The sequence below is a fragment of the Typopeltis vanoorti genome, chromosome 6 (assembly GCF_054136105.1).
Source record: "Typopeltis vanoorti isolate ZY-2024b chromosome 6, IOZ_Tvanoo_1.0, whole genome shotgun sequence".
NCBI classification, from domain to species: domain Eukaryota; kingdom Metazoa; phylum Arthropoda; class Arachnida; order Uropygi; family Thelyphonidae; genus Typopeltis; species Typopeltis vanoorti.
The window spans coordinates 125,968,213-125,987,675 of NC_143554.1; the positions used below are offsets into that span (position 1 = coordinate 125,968,213).

Consider the following 19,463-nt stretch of genomic DNA (forward strand, 5'->3'; position numbering starts at 1 on the left):
CTTTTTATTTGCTCCCCCCCCCACCCCATCCCACATACACACTGGTTAAGGTGTATACTGAATAATACTAAACAGGCAAAATACCTCAGATCTTTTACACAGATTTTAATAGTCTTCCTATGGAAAAAGTTTTCTTTTCTGTGTCTTTATTCTTTGAAGAAGGGTTTGATCATGTTTCACAGAAAGCAGAAGTGTTGAGTATCCTACATTCATCTTCTAAAATGATATGATTACCAACTATATTTAAATAGCAATAATTGAGGAGTACTCATTATTCAAGTCTCTGTGAAATATACAACTCACAATTTGCATGTAAGCTCATCTTCACAGGATATGTCTGTCTGTTGACTCATTCTTAGTCAATGGGTGTATAGATATATAGATAATGGGTGTATATGTCTATAACCAGCTTTCTACAGGATTTCATATCTTCATGGCAATTTAGAAGAGTGATCTCTCAATTATTTAATTTTCGTATAACCTATTAGTTAACCAGTCCTTGAATAGATATCAATTAATTTCTAGAACAGTACTAGGTAACTGTACATTCAGTTAAACAACAAATGTAGGTGGGAGATGAATTTCATTGCTAGTGTGAGACCACTGTCCCACTTGTTGGAAGCCTGAAATGGCTTAGAAAATTTCCATGTTTAATGTCTAGAGTAGGGTTTCCAGACCATGCAAAAAATAAATAAAAATTATTTTTATTTATTTATTGTTCTTAATGCAACATGGTATTAAGGTTTACAGGAAAACCTTTGTGGCGTGGGAGCTATATAAAAAAATTAATGTAACATCATTATTAATGTGACAGTGAGAAATTATGTAATGTTAACTTGGTAAGAAATTAGATAATATGATAAAGTATTCATGTTATTCTTAGATGCTGCTAATAAATAATGTTTTCTAGTCTTACATGATTTTGAAACACACTGAATTAAATTTAAAGGATTAAACATAAAAAAATTATTTAAATTTTAAACTAATTAATTTTAGTATATGTAATCCATTAAATTTAATAGAATAAAGAGTGAATTTATATCGTAGTCTATATATGGAATATGAAAGCATTTCTTCAATAACCATGGTAATTTTATTATAGTTTGAAAATAATAATAAAAAAATATTTTCAAGAATGTTTAGTTGACTCATATTGCACAACAAAATTTCAATGATTACTGTTTTTACAATGAATAGCGTTCAAAGAATGAAAATAGAAAGATTACCAAAACAAGCCATTAGGAAAGAGAAAATCAGGACGTCCTTAAACAATGACTTCTAAGACCAGAACAGGCCACGCTAGGCCTAAATCCTTGATATGCATGATGATGACAATGAATAGCAAAAAATTATTTTTTCTCGTTTCATATTCATCACATTACTAATAATTGCAAATAATTTCTTGTTCTTTCCTCCGCATACTTTTCCCCTCTCTCTCTCTCTCTCTCTCACACGCACACACACACACAATGAATTAGCTATTTAAAAATCATAAATGCATACATACCCTTCCTTCATTTAAGACATCACCAATTACAACTGAGGTGACCTAAAAGAACAATGCAGTTCATAACAATTAAACACATATGATACGAAATAGGCAATGCCATCATAAATTAAACTAATTTAATTAAAGAAAACAATTTTATATTTCTAAATAAAATATATATTTAAAAATCATCTAAAAACTAAAACCAAGCTTCCACCGTACATCCAAATCATAAATCTACTATTGGAAATGATTAAGAATAACATATACATTTATTGCATATAAATAATACAGAAAATATAAAAAACACACAACTTTACAGGCATATCTTGAGCTATATCTTTATATGCAGCAGGTTTAGATTTCACAAATTCAAAAGATCAAAATTTATTTCAATTGCAGAAGGAGGGAAAAAAAGGCAAGATGACACCATCACGTTTACTATAAACGTCATCGTCACATTTGCAATTTTCTCTCTTTCTTTATTATTTCATTCTACTTATTCAACACAAACTAACATTCTAGTTGAGCCATTCACAAGTTTCCTTTTGGATCAGAAATGTCATTTCTTTTTCTTAACAATAATTAATTTTTTTTTTGTTAACATGAATTCTATCCAGGAATGGTTGTAACACAGCATCAATACTGCAGACTAGTTAAGAATTAGATAAACTGGGAACCACTGGGGAACAAATGGCATTTTTCCAACCCACTTTTGACCACTTAGCAGTGAACCAAGTGTGGTGTATCACTAAGTAACGAAACTCAACTGCCACATAATGAAAACTGTCAACTACCTGATTTGTATGCAATAATAAATCAGGGAAAGTTAAAAAAAAAAAAAAAGCTATCTGAATTATTTTATGAGCTTTCAGGGCAAAAAGAAAGTTCTTTATAAGGAAGCAAGTTATCAGAAATAATTGAGAACATCATTCATTGTAAAAAAATAGCAGAATTTCACTGAAAAATAACTTCAATTACTTAACATTTGTTTTTATAAAAATGCATTTCAGTTGTTAATCTAATGAGGTTTATTTTCTGCTTGCTTAAGTATTCCATCCCCAACAGAACACCAACACGAACAATATTCAGTCACGGTCAAAGACTCACGAAGGAAAGCATGGTTAAAGTATTATATTTCTGTTAACTTAATATTGACTTATGTCTGAAATTTATGAACAAAGGTGTTTTAAGAGGTTTACAGACTCCTGCTCTGTTTCTAAATACTACAGAGGCTTATCTTTTGAGATAAGGAGCTTTGTGCATGCAAGCATGCATTATCAACAAATAGCTTTTTCAGTAATGTTCTGATTTTCATATTCATAACAAACTATCTATTAGAAATAACTGTATATTTTTGGCAGAAATGATTACATGGGAAGTACCTGAAAAACATGGATGTTTTTTCTTTAATTCCAGAGTCACTTTAGTGACTTCAATGTGATTTCATTAAAAGAAAGGAAAATACCTTTCTTTTAATATATATATATACTGGTTGGAAAGAAGTTAATGCACACCATAGAGTGAGGAACAAACAGTCATGGCACCAACCTTAATAAGATGTAGGACTTCCTATCACTGTAACAATCCTATGGGACATACTTCCCACAAGTGTCTGCTATCCAACACTTTCCACACGTGTATGATAGTGATCAATGGCAATTTTGGACTCTCTTCCTGTATGCGTCTAATGAGGTACTGAACTTGTGGAGTGGATGTCCCTTGATCTTACATGATGCTCCAAGTTCAGCTCATAGCTGTTCAATATCAGGCCTTTACAGATCAGGGCTCTGTAAAGGCCAGTCAAGTGTTGTGAAATTCTTGTCCACAAACTATGCATATGACATGGTGCATTGCCTTGCCAAAAAAAAAAAAAAACAATGGTCAGTTGTAGAAATGACATAAAATAGGAAGCATTGCATTGTCCAGAATGTTCAGACACCTCTTGAAGTTCGTGGCACCACAAACAGAGGACTGAGACCAAACCAGGAAAAGCAAGACCATACCATCACACCACAACCTTTAAATTTCATAGTTGGGGTTACACACTCTGGTAAGAGATGTTCACCAGGCATCTGCCACACCTGTCCATTGGCTTGGCAGAAGGTGTAGGTGATTCATCACTCCATAACACTGCTTTTCAAGCTTCCACATCCCACTGTACATGCTCTTTGCACCACTGAAAACAATGCTGCATGCTGGTTCAGGTAATGTGGGGGTTGCATATTGCAGTCCTACCATGGAAACTCATGTTGTGAGCCTCAGTTATGAATGTTCTTGTGCATATTTGTGTTCCAGTCTATGCCCAGAACTCCACATGTCTAAAAAATGGCAGTTTTCACACATCCTTTATAGCATTCCCATGGTCACACTTGGTGAGTGTGGTGAGTCATCCACTGTGGGTAACACTTGCAGTTTACTCCCAGCATTTCCATCTCAGTATGGTATCACTGATTATTGACCTGGGACAGCCCAATTTGTCATCAATTTGCCATACAGATAGGGCCGCAACATGGCATCCTATCACAATGTCTCTTTCAAACTTTGTGAGTTCCCTTCTTCCAGCCATTTCACCTGGACACAGTTGTCCTGACTTGAGAGCATCATATTCCTCCAATTTATACCGACTACAAACATGTGACTCATTACATGGCATGATGCACCTTGCTCATGGGAGTCTGTTCACTTCTTTCCAAGCAGTGTATATCCCATCTCATTCTCCCTTCCATGTTACAACCTGTCATGACCAAATAACTTTGTAGAAATGTGCTTACTGCTTATGACTGAATGGTTAAATCCTATCTGCACTGTCTACTATGTCTGTAAAGTGTGTGTGTGTTCTTCTGGGCAGTTTGCCTGTTTTGCAGGATGAAATATACAAGTTTACAGGAGAAAAAACCCTACCACCTCTGCGTGAACTGGCTAACTTGCCTTCAGCTGAAAAGCCCTGATAGAGATTCTTTGCATCCTAGATGGGATACAAACCAAGAGCTTTCCAACAGAATCGTATCGCTAATACTGAATGAATTACAGAAGTTCAGCTATATAATTTTCAAGGTAACACACACGTGTAGTATGAACAGTTTGAAAAGTGACAAGTATGGAATGAGAAGAGCAACTGGAAGCAGCAAAAAAAGAAGAGAGAGTTGACTAAGTTTGTTGCCACAGTATGACAGCAATGAATTGAGACAGATACACACACACACAGAGATGGATTGCACAAAAATCAATTTAGAGTTTAGTGTCTGAATCAAGTGTTGTTTAGTGAGGGATTAAAAGTGCAAAATCTTAGAAATCTGAGTTATTAAGACGTAATGCTAATGAGCATGTTGCAAACAGGAATCATGTATGAGAATTGTAATGATTAAAAAAATTGTTAACAGTTTCTCAGATCTCAAATTGGAATGAGAGGCATATACCTATGATTTATTTTGTTCCCAATGATATGCAAAATTTGGATAGTGGACATTAAAATGCCTAAATAACAATCTGGAAAGATGAGAAAGAAGTATTACAGATTTTTTTTGTTTAACAAAAATATGTAATTTCTTTATAGTGATTCTAAAAAATGTCTGGTTTATAAAAAAAAAAAAATTCTAAACTGTTTTTTCAGTTGCTGCTGCCTTATATGACATTGCCAGCCTTATCCATCCATCTAGATTGGGTTGTTTCAAATTATGGCTGAAACAACTACAGCTAGGAAGACTGGTGTGATTGGATTATGGCCAAAATAACTAAGGCTATGAGGCCAGTGTTAAGTGCATGTATTCTTGAGCCATTATGTCCATTTTGTGGGATGAAGATTTCAAGTCCTCAATGGGGAAAAAATCTTGCTACCTCCATATGAACTGGTAAACTGACTACCAGTTGAAAATCTCTTAGAAAAATTCCATGGGACCTAGATGGGATTCAAAGCTAGGTCTTTTCAAGTAAAGAGCAAATAATGCATCATCCTTGTGCACTCTACAATCTTACTTCATCTGATAGTAAACATTTCTGTAGTACAAAGATGTTTACTATGATATTAAGTGAAGCAGAAGATTAAGAAACTAAGCCATAAAACTGTTATTAAACTGAAGGTTATAATACTAAATTATGGAAGTCACTTACATAAAATTGTTTATTTGTAGAATTTTCGGCAATGTTTCACAGCTATTTTCAATACACTACAGGTAACCACAAAAAAAAGAACAATTAAACTAAAAGTGCATGATATTATATGCATTATTGACTGCAGGACAATAACTCCATATGCATTAATAGATATTAAGAAATAAATTAAACATAAATAATACATTTTAAATTTAAATAATTACAATTTATAAAACACATGAATGTTGAGTATTAATATAACTTCCAAAAATTGAGACAGTTTAAGGCAATCATTTTTCTTAAGATTAGGATTGTGAATGTGTGCTTGATAGCTTTCTTTATACAGTCTTTCAGAACAAAATAGCTTTTGTGTAGAATTTTAGTATTATTCCACTAAATTCTGTGTTTTTATAGATAAGGTGTGGCTTGATAAACCAAATTTATTGAGCTCTAAGTTAAATATATTCCTGATGCTCTTCAAGACAAATTTATGCAGAATGACCAGTCTGTCCATAAACTCCAGGATAAGAAAAAGGAGGATGTTTGTCTCTTGGAGAGATAACAAAAGTATTTAGTTTACAAACTGCATGGAAGGAGACTTACCTTCCATGTAAAGAAGTCTTGCTATTCTTTCTGAAAGTCCTTTAGCATATTGAAGAAAAATTCTGGAAACTTCTTCTTCAGGAGGGATAAGATGGAGGCCATATTTATGATTTTATTGATTTTTTTTGTATTATAGCAATTAGAAATAAAGATGGCTTTGATAATAGACAGTTCCTTGTTTAGAAGATAATTGGTTGAACATATTTTATAACCTCTGTCGACTAGACATTTGACTACACCATATTTCTGACAAGGGTGATGATATGAGTTAGCATCAACGTATACATACCGGCCAGTAAATTAGAAACCTTTATGCAGATGTACATAAATGTCGCTTACCCAACCGTATGCAAAATACCTGGTGATGTATATCACAATGTGTTCTAGGCAACTATTTAAGAATGCTGCTAGTCAGTAATCATCAACAGTGTTGATCACAATGTGAAAAACAAAGGATGTTTAGGAGTTCAATAAAAAGCTTATTGCGGGTGCCCATCTGGCTGCAGCCATGATTTCGAAAACAGCAGAGTTGATTGGTTTCTCAAAAGGTGAGATATCCTGGGTATCTTAGGACCACCGCTGTGCCTCTCAAACAACTAAAATAACCCATATTGCTTGTCTGAGAGGTGCAACCATGTCAGGAATGAGGTCATCTTCATCTAAAAAGGCTTGGATGCAACAATTAACCAAAGCATTTAATGAAGGCTGCTTCTGACCCATATCTCACCAAACTATACACTGAAGATGATCAATATTGGCAGTTGCATGCTTATATGGAAACCATTGTATTAAATAAAAGTTTCTAATTAAGTGGCTGGTATTAGTTGGTTTTCAATATACTGAGAACTGTAGACTGGCATTTGGCTGACGTAGAACGAGAATATCTAAAAAAAGGAAGACAGTTGTTATCTTCTACTTCTCGGATTAATTTGATTCTTTGGTTTACTGAATTAATTTTCTTAAGAAATTCATGAAGATTGGACAAAGCAATTCCTTACAGCAAAAATATCAACATATCTGTACCAAACAGATGGTTTAGGTGAAAAAAACATTGAGAATTTTGTTCAAAATATTCCTTAAAGTAATTAGGTAAAACAGGGGAACTGGAAGACTCCCATAGCTGTTCCTTCTTTCTGCTTGTATAATTTATTCTGAATTAATGATGAGGTCAAATAAATGTCACGAGGATAATCATATGAAGTAATTCAATTGTATGAGTCAGAGGAAGATATTTGTAAAGAATGACACTATATCAAAACTTCTAGAAGATCTGTGGTTGTATGGATAATCTTGATTTTTATTCTTGAAATTCATTGAATTTTTTATGTAAGAAACAGATTTTCCTGTAACTGTAGAGAGAAGATTAGATAGGTATCTTGAGAGTTTATAAGTCAGATATTGTATATAGTCCACTATAGGTCTTAACAGAACATTTTCTTTTTGCAATTCAGAATGAGTGTAGGTTATTACAATAGTTCCTTCTCCATCTCTTATCTCTCCAATTCAACCATGCGATTTATAATATATTCACTAAAGATACAAAAATATATTATTCAGTGTATAAAAATAATTAAAATGCGAGTTTTTGTTTTATTTTTATTTAATTTTGTTCATAAATTACTTTTGAATTAATGACACATTACAGGCTATAAGTTTAATTTTTTTATTAATACTGAATTTTACAACTATGTATATAATTCAACTCAGTATGAGTATCATTTATATATTTAAAAAAACTGTTACCATGCCTAAGTCATGTGCTTCTGCCCACTGCTGAGTCTGTTGTTCTTTGTACACTGCAAGATCTCCTTGAAGGTTAGCAACAACCAATTCTGTATTCTGTAAAAATAATAGGAAGCAAAATGAAGTTTGTCAGAGTACATAAAATGAATATAATTTCTACAAAGAAGAAATAGAATATTTATATTAACAGTCAGGTTAATGACAAAAATGTTATTCTGAAATTAAATGCTCTAAGGCCAGAAAAATAGAAATTTGTAGAGAGACCACATAATAAACTTAATACAATGCATATTACTGTCACAGGGATTATTATCAAATAAAATATTCCATCAACCATCTCCTTCATGTGGAATTAATACCGGACAGTAATATTTTCATCTTTCAGCTATCTCCATTACTGGTATATCTTAAATAGCTTTAGGAGGCCAAAAAGAACTTATTTGTAGCTGGATACAAGAGAAGAATTCAAGGCTGAACATTATTATTACAATTTTATACCACAAATAACACTGTATTATGTGTGAATAATACAGAAATATAAAACATTAGAAACAAAACAATCTTTACCTCATCGTTATCCACATCACCCAGAGTAATTGCATCTTTTGCGATGTTCCCTTTGAACTCGAATTCCAGGTGCTCAACAAAAGCAACAGCTCTCATTGTGATCGATGAAGACGTATATTCACAAGCCGAAAACAAACTCACGCCTTCATCGATCAGATGGCCGACACCAACGCCAACTGATGGCAGGCAGGAAAACAACGATTAAAGCGACAATTTATTTCATAGATCTCCAGTCTACAAAAAAAAAAAAAAAAAAAAGTCATCTTCATTAAAAATAGATCTCATAAATGAGACAGCGCTGGAATTCAAGTTGTAATCCAAAGCTATACTTTTTAGAGGTCTTATCCTGTGAGTAAAGTCATCTATATTGAGGCAAGGGTTCTTGTAATGTGAAACGCTAAACTTTTTTTCATGTTGTTCCCACCCATGAAGAGAGCCTCCATAGCACAGTCAGAATAGACGAAGCCCTTTGGTGACGTCAGTGACGTGAGGAACCTTTATCTGGTCTCATATGGAGGTAAGGAGTTTCTTTACCCGGAAACTCGGGTTTTTCGTCCCCCAGAACAGGCAAACCGGCCCCGTGAACACACATGGATTACAGTCATGAATAGGTCCCAGCCATATGTCGGTCCCGAGCCCGAATAAAATTGGCGAGTTCGGGAAAGAAGTGGTGAACCTACCCTGTAAAAATCTCACCAGGTGGGCATTACCTACAAAGTCACAAACGGTCAGAAACAACTGAAAGGGAAAACCAGTCAACCACCCATGAAAGGTTATTTGCAAACCTATAGCACAAAGGACATTTATTTTTTATAAATTTTATATAATTTTTTGTATTTTTGATTTATTTTTAACATAGTCTGGATACCCTGCTCTAGAAACCAAATATGGAACTTTTTCACGCCACTTCAGTTCACCAATAAGAGGGGAGGTGGTCGCATATCGGCATGAAATTCATCTCTTACTTAAAGACAGTCCCAAATACCATGCCCACGCGAGTTTAGAACTTATAGCCTGTTGATTGGAGAAGGGGAGTGCTAACCATTCGGCCAACCAGGCTGACTGAAATTGACAATGACGGGTCTTCAATACTTTGTCTAGGTTATGCGTAAATTTGGCCATGCTGTTGCATTTCCTACCTTATAAGCATGTAAACTTTGCCAATTCATGGATATATATATATATATAAGAACACTGCTTGGAAAGAAGTCAACGGACATGCCTATGAGCAAGGTGCATCGTGACGTATAACGAGTATGACGTATAACATGTGTCTATACCCGGTTTAAATTAGAGAAATATGATGCTCCCAAGAGCCACTGTAGCTCATTCGGTATGAACCAAGCCTTTTGGTAAGAAAAACCTGGGTTCGATTCCCGTCCATGACATGAGGAACCTTTATCTGGTCTCTTTCGACTAAAGGTGAGTAACCGGTAGCATAAGAGACCGGTTAACTCACCTTTAGTCAAAGTAGAGAGTTTTCTCTTGGTAACTCGGGATTTTCATCCCTCAAAACAAGCAAACCAGTCCCGTGAACACACACAGCTACAGCCATAAAATACTTACGGAAAGGAAGGTAACAGGAATCCACCTTGAGTCATCCCCCTAGTAATCAGCTACAGTTTTCACAAAGAGAGAAAGCCACAGGATTAGGATTAGGATGCTCCCAAGTCAGTGCAAATTTGTCTAGGTGAAATGACTGTGAGAGGGTAACTGATGGAGTTTGAAACAGGCACTGTCATAGAATGTCATGTTGCAGGCATATCTGTTTGGACATTTGTTCACAAATTGGACCACCCCAGGTCATTAGATGATACCATACTCAGATGGAAATGCAGGGAGTCAACTGCAAATGCTACCCTCAGTGGACGATTCACCAAACTCACCGAAAGTGACCGTAGCGTGCTAGGAAGGATAATACAGTATCGAACAAATTAATATGAACACGCCGAATATTCGTAACGTTTTTGGGTTTGGTATGGTTTTGTTTCAGTTCACAATAATTTTGATTTTGATTTGAGTTTAATATTTTCGGATTTGATGTTTTGAGGTTTTAACTGTCAACGATATTCATTAACAGTGTTGTGCGTTTTTAACAGTGTAAGGCCTGTGTAGCTCAGTGGAAGTGGCGCTTGATCGCTTGACGTCAGACTTAAGTTCAAGTCTAGTTGCCTACTGGAGGAACTTTTTCTAACCCTTTCTTCAACCGATTCCCGAGTTAGTCGATCTCTGGCACGGGCAAGCGGGTTATTCCTCCCAGAAACTCGAGTTTTTCATCTCGTAAACTCAAGAAACTTGTACCCACATTATTTCAGACATATCTCAGACATAGTAACATATCTTATTAGGGTTAGATTCCAAGAGATGGCAGCACTTGTTTGCCAGCCTCTTCATCGGTGGCTGCTATAATTAGTGATAGACAAGGGCCAGCTATCTCTTATTGGCTACCGATGGAGATTGAACTGCCCACTCAGTCTCCAAAAGCTAGATAGGGTATAAACGCCTCGCCTACTCTCTATAAGGGAATAAAATGCGTTAGCTGATTTTTTTTAAATGGATACATCTCCAATAAAACATTCAAATAGATGTACTTTTTCACAAAACACATCTATGACTCAAAGACAAATTGCCAATTAAGTATGGTGTTGGTTTGGATACTGTTAATGTGATTTTAAAAAGATATAGAGAGACAGGTACGTCTTCTCCTGACGGAAAAGGAAAATTGCACTTACTCAAGATCGTTTTCTAGTTGGGAAAACCAAAATGAATCTAAGATTGCCTGCTGTAGACTTAGAGACTTGGCAGCTAGTGAGATTAATGTTTCTGACATACAGTCCGTCGAAGATTGTTGAAGGAATGGAGGACTGCCCAAAGACTAAAAAAGAAACAACTTGATATGCAGAAAAAGAGGCACCATTGGGCAAAAGTGTACAAAGAAAAATGTACTCCTGCCTAACCTTCAACAAGTTCCTGAACATCCAGCTAAAAAGATGTTCTGGGATTGTTTTACACATAACGGTCCGGAATCACTTGTGCCTTGCCGGTATGATAAAAAGTGACCAATACATAAAAATATTGGAGAAAAGAGTGGTCCCACAGATCCAGAAAGACAAAAAACTCATCTTCCAACCGGATCTCGCTCTATGCTACACTTCAAAGAAAAGTGAAAGCGTTCTTCAAACATTACATCCAATTGCTTCGGTGGCCAAGAAACACTCCTACCATTAACCCAAAAAGATACTTGGAAAATTAAATTGTGATATAAAGGATAACTTAATACAATCCATACTTTTATAAGTATGGTTTTGAGATGCAGAAATAAGAAAAATGTGTTCTACGTTGGTTGAGACCATGCCTAAGCGAACTAATAAACTTGTTAGGGAAAGAAGAGTAGATATAAATTATCAGATAAAATTGTAGTTTAATTTTTCTACTTTTTTTCTCTCGAAATTAAAATTTTTCTTCAAAATGTGTTCGTTTGTTAATTTGTTCTCTACTGTATCTAAAAACGACATTCGCAGCCGATGAGTTGAATGCGTAATTCAGGGACTCGACAGGTACACGAATGTGTATAAAAACATTCATAACCGAGGTTCATAACATGGGTTTTCAGTGGTAGGACTATAATATACAAGCGCCACATTACTCGAACCAAAATGCAGCGTCGTCTTGAGTGCTGCAAACAGCCTGTACAGTAGGACGTAGAAACTCGGAAAGCTGTATTATGGAAAAGAAATCATCACACCACATCCTCTACTGAGCAGATGAACGGATGTGGGTGTGGAAGATGCCAGTGAGTCTCTTACCAGAGTGTGTAACCCCCAAATATGAAATTCGGAGTTGCCGGTGTGATGGAATGATCCTGTTTTTCATGGTTTGGCCTCAGACGTCTGTTTGTGGTGCTAGGAACATTGAATTCGAGACGTATCTAACATTTTGGACAATACAATGCCTCAGAGGCGAATGCTGGTCTTGAAATTCACGCTTGCTCTTGTTATCATTCAGGGAGTGAGAGGTGTGATTGAAGTCTGATTAATGGAATAATGAATTACTGACCATTTAAAACTATATATTTAGAAATTTATGTACATTTAATCATACAAATACAACATTTATTTTACAAATGATATTCTATCTTATTTCAATTTAGCTACTTGAATACAAATTCTACCCTGCGGTTCTTCTTTATGAACTGGTCAATAACATCTTCATAAAAAGTTGGTTATAATTTAATTTTCCCAAGCAACATGCACACTTGTAAAGGCTGGCTAAACTCACTGGATAGAGCTACTTTGACTGCGTATGGCCTGCGTTTAAGGTGACGTGAAGGGAGCAGAAATGGCTATGCGCGCGCATGAAATCACAGTGCTGTAGCAAAGACCTGGAAACTCCAACAACTGAGCAAGCCAAGGTAGCTTTGACTAGACGAGCAAGCATCGGCTTGCGATACACAACGCAAAGCTCAATTATTGCCTTGCAAGTTTAAGACGTCTTCTATCTACAAAAATAAAAGCATTTATTACAAATAAATATTACTTCTTTCTCAAGTAATGAGCTTGTGTAGCAAGCATAGCAAGCATGGAGAATTCTCCCCTGCAATGCCTCAGACTTTGTGGCGTTTATACAGAACTGACCACTGTCTCTTTCAGTAAGACAATTCACTGTGTCATAAGGCTGCTGATATAAGTACGTGGTTTATGGATTAAACGTCACCACACTTGACTGGCCTCCACAGAGCACTGACTCTAACCCTATTAAACATCTGTGGGATGAAGTGGAGCGTCGAGTGAGGTTTAGGGACATCCTCCAGGAACTCATTACATGCCTACAGGAAGCCGATTCAAAATTTCTATCGATCGCTCTTGTATGCTTGTAGAAATTAAACAATATAATTTAACACACACACACACACACACACACACACACACACACACACACACACACACACACACACACACACACACACACACACACACACACACACACACACAAAGTCATGATGGAATTTAAAGGTCGAGATCATGTTAGATCAAAAATAGTCATAAAAAATAAAATAATAAAACAGGTAACCCAGTTTAATTATTTAAAGTGCATAATAAATATCTTAAAAACAAAGAGATAGATGAAAAAATATAAACAAATTTCAGTAAAATCTGCAGAACAAATAGAAGAACACTGAACAAAAAAACAAGACGAAAATCCGAACTAAAATTTTGCAACGTAATGTCCAGTCCCACTTTAGTGTATGGTTAAGAAACATGGATTGTTAAAAAGAACGATGAACGTAAAATTCAAGCAGCAGAAATGAGATTTTGAAGAACATTAGAGGATGCACAAAATCAGACCATATAAAAAATGGGCATATCTGAAGAGAGCTAGAGGACATGAAAGGGTATTGGAAAAAGTGAGAATGAAGAGTGAGAAAGTGCAAATCGTCAGTTATACAATCTCGATATGATAAAAATGAATTAAGCAGAAGGGCTATGATGGCAAACGATTTGATGCTTAGGCTGTGCAGGAGGAATTGATGCGAGTTTCTGGATGTGTGGAATGAGTTTGAGGGAAGATTTGATTTGTATAAGAGGGGCGACCTATACCTAAATGCGTTTGATATTAGGAGTCTTGAAAAACCAATAACTGGTATGAGACCTAACACAGAGAGTTAGGGAAACTAAGTTATAAAGGGACGGATGGTGAGAATGTAAGTGTAAGAGCGAGAATGATATAAAACTGTGGGCTTTTTCATGGAAATCTTGACGAGGAGAGAACGATTTCGAATTTGTGTTCATCCTGTTCGGACCCATCAAACGCGTGCAAAGATGACTACATGCATAAAGCATTAGAGAAGAGTAGAGATCTGCACATTGAGGCAAACCGGCCCCGTGAACACACGCTGCTACATTCAAAAAATACATTTTCCCCTCAGTGGCAGGCTCGGCGACAGGCCGGCTGGGGGTTGTACTAACAAAAAGTCGTATCTAACACGCGGATCCTGGAATGGAAGCGGGAAAAACGCGCAGAGGAAGAAGAAGAAGAAGAAGAAGAGATCTGCAAGCAGTCGAACTGTGCCATACTTACTGCAGACAAGAGTATACAAAAGAACATGCAGGTAGATTATTATGTCTACAAACGAATGCACTGACTATCAGAAACAAAGGGGTAGAGTTTGTTGCCTTGGTCAATATGTTGGGTCCTCAGATTGTAAGCATTAGTGAGACCTAGCTATCAGAATCAGACTGGTATCGAGTATAAAGGATACAGTATTTTTAGGAAGGAAAAAGAAGATAGGAGGTGAGGGGCGTGCTGCTAATGATACCGATGACTTGAATCCAGTTAAAGTTTAGACCTATGAATGTAGTACTACTACTACTAACAGCATTTCATATGGCAGTCTATATGAAACCATCCGGTGTGAGGTGAAATCTAACAAGATCGATTACACAGTGGTACAGATCTGGTGGATCGGTTGATAGTGATGAAGAAATGCTTCACCAAATAGAAAAGATGAGAGTGAAAAGAGAATCATAATGGGATACTTTAATTATCCAAATATTAATTGAGTAGCAGTAGAATTTCATGACAAGAATAAATATATAATAATAATAATAAGATAACGCCTTTTATACCCTTAGTAGGCATGGCCTTTAAACCCTTTCTTGCATTTGGAGGCCGAGTAGGCTTTCAATCTCCACCGATAGCCAATCAGAGATAGCTGGCCAGTGACTATCACTAATTATAATTCGCTACCGATGAAGAGACCGGCAAGCAAGTGCTGCCATCTCTTGGTACCTAACCCTAACAGGAAATGTTACTGTCTGAAATAATGTGGATTCTACTGTCAATTTTCTTGAGTTTCTGGGAGAAAAATCCCACTTGCCTCTGCCAGAGATCGACTAACTCGAGAATCGGTCGAAGAAAGGCTTAATAAAAGTTCCTCCAGTCGGCGACTAGACTTGAACTATAAGTTTATCTTCCACTGAGATGCACAGGCCCTCATGACAAGAATGAAAATGAATTTATTGAGCTATCGCAGAACAAATTCCTCAAGTAGCATGTGACAGAAGGAACTTGAAGTCAAAGAGTGTTACACATACCACATCCAATGGTCAGAGAAAAACCTAGCCTTCTCCACCTTCTTAGCAAAATTCATTCTCAGCTGCGAAGGATGCCCTCTTGTCATTTCCCTACCCACAATAAAATGAAAAATTCCATCAAATGAAATCCTGTATGACCCTTTCAAAAGTGTGTAAGTCTCAATCATATCATCCCTCATTTTATTGTTCGATAGTGTCTGCACAATACATTCTCAATCGGTCTTCATAATCAAAATTCCACAATCCTGATATTTTTTTCACACTCTCCTTTGCGCTCATTTCACTGTATCATAATCCCAACTGAAACCAGGAGACCAGACCTGCGCATAATAGTTCAAGTGAGGTCTTATCAACGCCTTGTAATGAAGCAAGATTACATCCTTATCTTTACATGTTAAAGTTAGTTTCAGCATTGACATTATTTTCTGAGAGGTATGCAACATTTGCTGTATGGCTCTTCAACTTCAAATTTTTTCTACTAAATCTCCAAGATTCCTAGCACGATCAGTTTCTTCTAGCATAATCCCACCAATATAATACTCCATTGGATGTCTAATCACGCCAAAGTGCTCGATTTTACATATACTAACATTGAACTGATATCCATTTTCCCATGCCCATAATTCCAGCCTGTTCAAATTATTCTGGGAGTACTGTATGTCAGAAGCATTGCTGAATACCCTACCTACATATGCATCATGAATAGCTGTATGTCCTGTCAAATCCTTCCCAATATCATCAATATACAGACTGAATAACAGTGGACCAAGACTGATCTTTGTGGTATACCACTAGTTACCTTATAGCATGCAGATTCATGTCCCCATATACCAATTTATGTTGATATCTGTTAGTCAGCCATCCTCTTAACAACGCTAATATTTTATAATCCAAACACATATTCTCCCATTTATTCAACAGTCTACCATGCTGTATTCTATCAAAAGCATTAGCAAAATCCAAAAGATGATAATCTCGTTATCATCTTTATTACACCTCTCGGAATGTAGATTACGAGAATAGATTGAGAGCATGTGAACTGCACACGCTTGTAAACAGGAGAAAGAGTGGTGATATGGTGGAGGTCTATAGAAATCTAAACGGGTGTCTAAAATAGGTTATAAAATTTTATATGTAAAATATCTACATGAAAATTTTGTTATATGGATCCAAAGATATGGGGCAATGAGGAGAGAAGAAGGGGTGATCTGTGGAAATTAACTTTATATGCTGTTAAGAAAAGAGTTGAGCGCTAGATTTTTTTTTCCTAGCTCAATGACAGTGAGTGACAGGAATAATCTGCTTATAGAAATAGTAAGTGCATCCAGTGTGAATGAATTTAAGAGAAAGTATGACAATTGGTGTGAATAATCTACGCCCTTCTTCGATGAGTCATTGACTCCCTGGAGTTCTCTGATAATAATAATAATACATATCTGGGTCCCTCTTTGACCCTGATCACACTTTTCGTCTTTTGGGAAAACTCTTCAATAGTATACTGTATAATGTTTTAAACCATTCTTCCTTCAACATAAATATCAGTTCATAGGCGTTTTGGGGAAAGTAGTACTTTCTAGTGTGTACAGACCCGACATTCCAGTTCATGTTAAAATTGTTTCTATGTTAGAATGTTGATTGTGTTTGGGTCTAAAATAATATACATACATACATATATATATATATATATATATATATATATATATATATATATATATATATATATGTCGGGGAGTGAGGCAAGTCCACGTCGTGCTCCCTGGGACCTTCCGTAGGGTACACTCCCTACAAGGATGCTAACGGACCTCTGTGAAGAACAACGGACAAATCAGTGGAAGAGGATTTGTATCCCAACAGTGAAATGTGCGGAAGAATCTTCAGAGGAGCAGACCTCTATAAACAACCCGGGCTCAGCTGGCTCCGGCTGTCAGTACCCGGTTAGGGCCCCTACCTAGGGTTACAAGGAAAAATAAAGGATTCAATCCTCTGGCAAAGGGAAGCAGCTTTGTCAGTACTGACACAAGGTTGAAGTCTCATGATGACGGTACAGCTTGTGATTAGAAAATTGCAGATGGCAATACAGTTTATTGTGTACGTCTGTAATACTGCAGAGCAGAAAGCAAATGGAGAAACTACTGCTCTATTCTCTCTCCAGACTAACCACCATGGCGAGCAAATCTACACAAATGGCCCCGAGTTACCGGCGTCCCTTAAATGGGACAGGGTTGCGAAGAATCCCCGGGCTCAACATGGTGCGCTCAGTAAAACTAGGAACCTGGAATGTCAAAACCTTGTATGAAGCAGGTAAGCTAAGAAATGCTATCCAAGAAATGAAAAGACTTGAAATTGGAATTTTAGGAATGAGTGCAGTTAGGTGGCCAAGATCAGGCAAAACTCAAGTCAATGACATGACAATGTATCACTCTGGAAGTTGTGAAAACAACCATCAAAACGGAGTTGGAATAATAATAAACAAAGAGAACAATAAGTCACCGTTGAGCTTCATCCCTTACTCAGATAGGATGATGTTATTAAAACTGAAAGGACAACCACTAGATGTTAATCTTATACAAGTCTATGCCCCTACTGCTGACAAGAGTGATACCGAGATTGAAGAATTTTATGATCAATTAAAAGAACTAATGAAAAATACAAAAAAGCATGATATTAACATAGTCATGGGTGATTTCAATGCTAAAGTTGGGAAAGGTAGAAGTGGAGATGTAGTTGGCGAACATGGACTGGGCACAAGAAATGAGAGAGGTGACCGTCTTTTTCAATTCTGCCAGAAAGAGGAGCTAATAATCACAAACACATGGTTTAAGCTACCACCTCGAAGATTGTATACTTGGCGATCACCACAGGATAATAATGGGAATATAGTCAGAAACCAAATTGATTACTTACTAATTAATCAACGATTTCGAAGTTCTATAAAGAGTACAAAAACCTATCTTAGTGCAGATATTGCTTCTGATCATAACCTACTGGTGGCAGAGTTACAACTTAGACTGAAAGCTATGCTTAAGAAACATCAACAAAAAAGGTTTGATTTGAGAAAATTAAAAAACACAGATAAGAAGCAAATTGAGTCAAGATCTGAATCAAGAGCTAGCACTTATCAAGAATGATGACATCATGAGGGTTGATGAATCGTGGGACAAATTGAAATCTGTCTTCATAGAGAAATGTACCAATACCTTATGTCCTAAAAGAGCAGTAAAAAAAAAAGATTGGATGACTGATGAAATTCTCTCTCTCTCTCTCTCATGGATCAACGCAGATCCTATAATAATCATAATCCAACAAAATATACAGAGGTTCAGAAAATTATTAAACACAAGATCAAAAAAGCAAAAGAAATCTGGATGAATGAAAAATGTAAAGAAATAGAAATTCTACAGGAAAAACATGACAATTTTAATCTACACAAAAATATGAAAGAGAACTCAGGTATATATAAGAAAAAACAATTCTGTATCCTTCGAAACAAAACGGGAGAAATTATATCCAAAAAGGATGACAAAATACAAGAATGGGTGAAATATATAGAACTCTTTACTGATGACAGACAGAACCCAGAAAATACTTATGAACATATGGAAGGTCGATGCATTCTAAAATCAGAGGTAGAATGTGCATTGAACTCAGCTAAAAATGTAAAGCCCTAGGACCAGATAGAATACCGGCAGAAATAGTAAAGTTATTAGAAGGTGACAACATTAACATATTAGTAAAGCTATTTAATAAGATCTACGATACAGGCATAATCCCTCAAGACTGGTTACAGTCGACCTTCATCATGCTACTTAAAAAAGTAAATGCGAAAACTTGTAGAATGATCAGCACTAATGAGTCACGTTCTCAAAATGTTTCTG

The 19,463-nt window shown here is 36.1% G+C and overlaps 1 protein-coding gene across 3 annotated transcripts in view; it reads right to left on the reverse strand.

Annotated features, from left to right (window-relative positions):
• LOC150105915 (KICSTOR complex protein ITFG2-like) overlaps positions 1-19,463 on the reverse strand; it is a 105,341-nt gene that overhangs the window by 59,277 nt on the left and 26,601 nt on the right. The window contains exons 1-3 of one of the 3 annotated variants that reach the window (XM_090394401.1): positions 8,495-8,651; positions 7,928-8,023; positions 1,508-1,549 (exon numbers count right to left, since the gene is read on the reverse strand). In XM_090394401.1, coding sequence (XP_090250527.1) covers positions 1,508-1,549; positions 7,928-8,023; positions 8,495-8,590 — 234 coding nt within the window. In that variant the 5' untranslated portion in view covers positions 8,591-8,651. Of the gene's footprint in view, positions 1-1,507; positions 1,550-5,599; positions 5,656-7,927; positions 8,024-8,494; positions 8,652-19,463 lie in introns of those variants that run through there. The other 2 variants (XM_090394402.1, XM_090394403.1) reach the window with 2 other exon arrangements.